Raw genomic sequence first — 3,811 nt, forward strand, 5'->3', positions numbered from 1 at the left:
TCTTGGTATATCCCACTGAATATTCCCAGATGGCCAGCTGAGCACCATTTAACCAGGTTGAAGCCTCTTCTACCTGGTTAAATGGTTTTTGAATACCAGGCTTGTTTAACCTCCAGCAGATCTCTTCTTACTTTATCTATAGAAAAAAAAAACTATATCAATGTATTAATTACAAATATTTATTCATTTTAATAAACTTTGTTTTAAATATAAGTCATGCGAGTAGTGTTTTCCTTAAGAAGACTGTTTTTTCTTCATGATTTTTTTCACTGCTTGTTTGACATCATTGTTCCTGAGACTATAGATCATAGGGTTCACCATAGGAATTATCATTGTATAAACTACAGAAACACATCTATTTTTGTTGAGTGAGTAATGAGAACTAGGAAACACATATATAAAGATAAGAGTCCCAAAAAATAAAGTCACTGTGATGAAATGGGAGGCACATGTGGAAAAGGCTTTGCGTCTCCCCTCTGAAGAGCGTATTCTCAGGATAGTGGAGATAATGTAAATATATGAAAGAAATACTCCAGAAATACTGATTAGGAGAACAATCACAGAAATAGAAGAAAGCACCAGTTCCCTGATGAATGTATCAAAGCAGGAGAGCTTTAAAACTGGAAGGAGATCACAATAGAAACTGCTAATCTTATAGGGACCACAGAAAGCTACAGAGAAGACATTATTTGTATGTACTGCAGAAAGTACCAAGCTTATTGTGTATAAAATGGTCACCAATAGGAAGCAAACCCTCTTGTTCATAACAATAAGATAAAGTAATGGGTTACATATAGCCACATAACGATCGTACGCCATCACTGCAAGAAGAAAGCACTCTGCAATGGCGAAAGTCACAAAAATGTACAGTTGCACAACACACCCAAGATAAGAGATGTCTTTAATCTCCAGTACTAAGTTGACTAATGTTTTTGGAGCGATAGTAGAAGAATAACAAATATCTATTAATGATAAGTTGCCAATAAAAAAATACATGGGTGTGTGAAGTCTGGGAGTAATCTTAATTATTGTGACGATGCTGATGTTTCCCAGTAGAGTAAGAACATATATGGACAAAAAAACTATGAAAAGAAAACTCTGTAGATTATGAAGATCAGTGAATCCCATCAAGATGAACTCATGCAGCGAGGTTTGGTTTCTTAGTATCATTTCCCTAGAAAGCAGCTGAACGTCCACTGTAGAAATAAAAAAATAAAAAAGTATAAGACCAAAATTAACCACACAATGAAAGAGTTAACAGATCTAAGTTTTAGGTGAACATAGCATGCAAACAACTTTCAGAGGGCAATCAGTTTTGGGACCCTTTTACTAGGATATACGAATATAGGAATAGCCATACTGGGTCAGACCAATGGTCCATCTAGCCCAATATGCTGTTTCCAACAGCGGCCAATCCAGGTCACAAGTACCTGGCAGGAACCTAAATAGTAGCAACATTCCAAGCTATCAATCCCAGGGCAAGCAGCGGCTTCCCTATGTCTGTCTCAATAGCAGACTATGGACTTGTCCTCCAGGAACCTGTCCAACAGGGGCGTAGCCAGCCTTCCGTGGGGGAGGGGGCCAGAGCCCGGGGGGAGGGGGCACATTTTAGCCCTCCCCCCGGCGCCGCCCCCCCACCGCCGACATTGCCGTCCCCCCCTCCCGCCGCGAACCCGCCGCCGCTGCAGCCTACCTTTACTTTTGCTGGCGGGGGATCCCACTCCCCGCCAGCCGACGTCTTCTTCTTAGTCGCTTCCTGCTCTTCAATTTGTTTGCTGACGTCCTGCACTGTTCTCTGAGTCTGACGTCCTGCACGTACAACGTGCAGGACGTCAGCAAACAAATTGAAGAGCAGGAAGGACTGAGAAGACGTCGGCTGGCGGGGAGTGGGATCCCCCGCCAGCAAAAGTAAAGGTAGGCGGCGGCGGGGGCGGGTTCGCCGGGAGGGGGGTCCTGGGGTGAATCTGCGGGGGCCCCGGCCCCCTCAGGCCCCACGTAGCTACGCCACTGCTGTCCAACCCTTTTTTTAAACCCAGATACGCTAACCGTTGTTACTACATCCTCCAGCACAGAGTTCCAGAGCTTAACTATTCGTTGAGTGAAAAAAAAATATTTTCTCTTATTTGTTTTGAAAGTATTTCCATGTAACTTTATTGAGTGTCCCCTAGTCTTTGTACTTTTTGAAAGAGTAAAAAAAATCGATTCACTTCTACTCATTGTACACCACTCAGGATTTTGTAGCCCTAGCGAGTACTTAGCATGGGTAAAACAGGCTACTGCAAAGCGTTAAAGAATTGTGTGGTATTTTGACTGTTTGCTTGTGGTACGCTCATACATTACTTAATTTTTTTAAATATTTTTTCCAGAGGGTGTATCATGGGCGCAGAATGGGCATTGAAGGATTAACTAGCTAGTATGTAAGGATTACTGTGCACTAATTGGTTAATGCAGGGTTAACATGGACATACCTAGGGCCTCCCACATTAACTTTTTGCAGGTACCATGTGCTACTGGCAACATTAGTGTACAACCTGCACAAAAGAAAAACAGAAAAGAAAGAAAATGCTTTAAAAATGCTGTGTAAAATCTGGGAAAGTCTTATATTGGACACATGCTAAGCCCAGATTTTACCACTTGTCAAAGGGACCCCTAGTCTATAGCAGTAAAAACATGCAAAGAAGCAGGTGTCAATTTATAGATTAACCAATTTATTGAGACATGAACTTTTGAGGACAAGAGAACCCTTTATCTTTATTATCTACTGTCATGGTAAAGTTACCGCAATAGCAAAAGGTGGAGACAGGCAGGGGAATAATGATGCCACTGGAGCCACAATCTGGTTATTCATTTATTGTTGACTTGACATGGCCATGTGTTGGCAACTGCCTAAGTCAGGGGTCCTAGCATTAAAATAATATACATCATATGAATAAATATATATCAATTGTTGTAAAGATTTTCCTACATTTAGATATATAAAAACATATACATATAATAACATCACTTCATATAAAAAGACATGGAGGGAAATTTTTGAAAGACCATCCAAGTAAGAATTGTACATAACATCCAAAAAAAAAATGTCCACCTCACAGCCATTTTTGAATGGGAAAGATGTTGGGTTTTCCTGCTCAAAAATACATGAGAACTTTCAAAATGAACAGCCATTTTACAAACTTAAATATACAGATTATGAACAGCAAAAAAACAGGGATAAGGATATCTGTCTGGCATCACTTACACAAAAATGGCCACACAGACATCCCTGCAGACCAGAGGGGCAGCCTGGTAGTCACTGCAGTAGATTCTATACCAGGGTTCCCAGGTTCATATTCTACTGCAATTCTGTTATTTTAAATTGTGAGCCCTCCAGGAACAGGAAAATACCTGCTGTACCTGCATGGGCACCACCTCAATAGCGCTCAGGCTTGCAGGTGTCTTGATTATCTAGGTACAGTAGGTATATGTCTCTTTCTGGAAAGCTCACAATTTAGAGGTTCAAAAAAAGAGATCCGAAGTGGGACTTGATTTACAGTCAATTGCACTAACCACTAGGGTATCCCTCAAACTAGCTTGCTGCTATGTTCAGAATGCCCATAATACCTGATGGTGTCATGGAACCTAGTATCCCTGTCCACTGTCACATTCGGGGGGTGGGGTGACAGTATCACTGGGGGATAAAGGAGGGGTTATGCCTTTATCCCTCCAGTAGTTAGGTACTCAATCAGGGCACCTTTTAAAACCCTTGGCGTGATTGAAACAGGTCTAAATATAAATGTCCTTTTTTGACAAAGACCTTTCTTCACATTTG

The 3,811-nt window shown here is 41.3% G+C and overlaps 1 protein-coding gene across 1 annotated transcript; it reads right to left on the reverse strand.

Moving 5' to 3' along the window:
* Nucleotides 1-234: 234 nt before the first annotated feature.
* LOC115461148 (olfactory receptor 151-like) lies at nucleotides 235-2,549 on the reverse strand. The gene is made up of 2 exons (XM_030190757.1): nucleotides 2,469-2,549; nucleotides 235-1,196 (listed from the first exon to the last, which is right to left on the reverse strand). The coding sequence occupies exons 1-2, from the start codon at nucleotides 2,518-2,520 to the stop codon at nucleotides 235-237; spliced, it is 1,014 nt and encodes a 337-aa protein (XP_030046617.1). The 5' UTR covers nucleotides 2,521-2,549.
* Between the last annotated feature and the right edge of the window lie 1,262 nt (nucleotides 2,550-3,811).

Source organism: Microcaecilia unicolor, chromosome 1 (assembly GCF_901765095.1).
Source record: "Microcaecilia unicolor chromosome 1, aMicUni1.1, whole genome shotgun sequence".
Classification (NCBI taxonomy): Eukaryota; Metazoa; Chordata; class Amphibia; order Gymnophiona; family Siphonopidae; genus Microcaecilia; species Microcaecilia unicolor.

What these genes read in the sequence shown, in the direction of transcription:
- LOC115461148 (XM_030190757.1), bottom strand. Translation starts at nt 2,520, where the DNA reads ATGTTGCCAGTAGCACATGGTACCTGCAAAAAGTTAATGTGGGAGGCC. An exon ending in GTTAATGTGGGAGGCCCTAG is followed by an intron (nt 1,197 to 2,468) that starts GTATGTCCATGT and finishes TTATTTCTACAG; the next exon opens with TGGACGTTCAGCTGCTTTCT.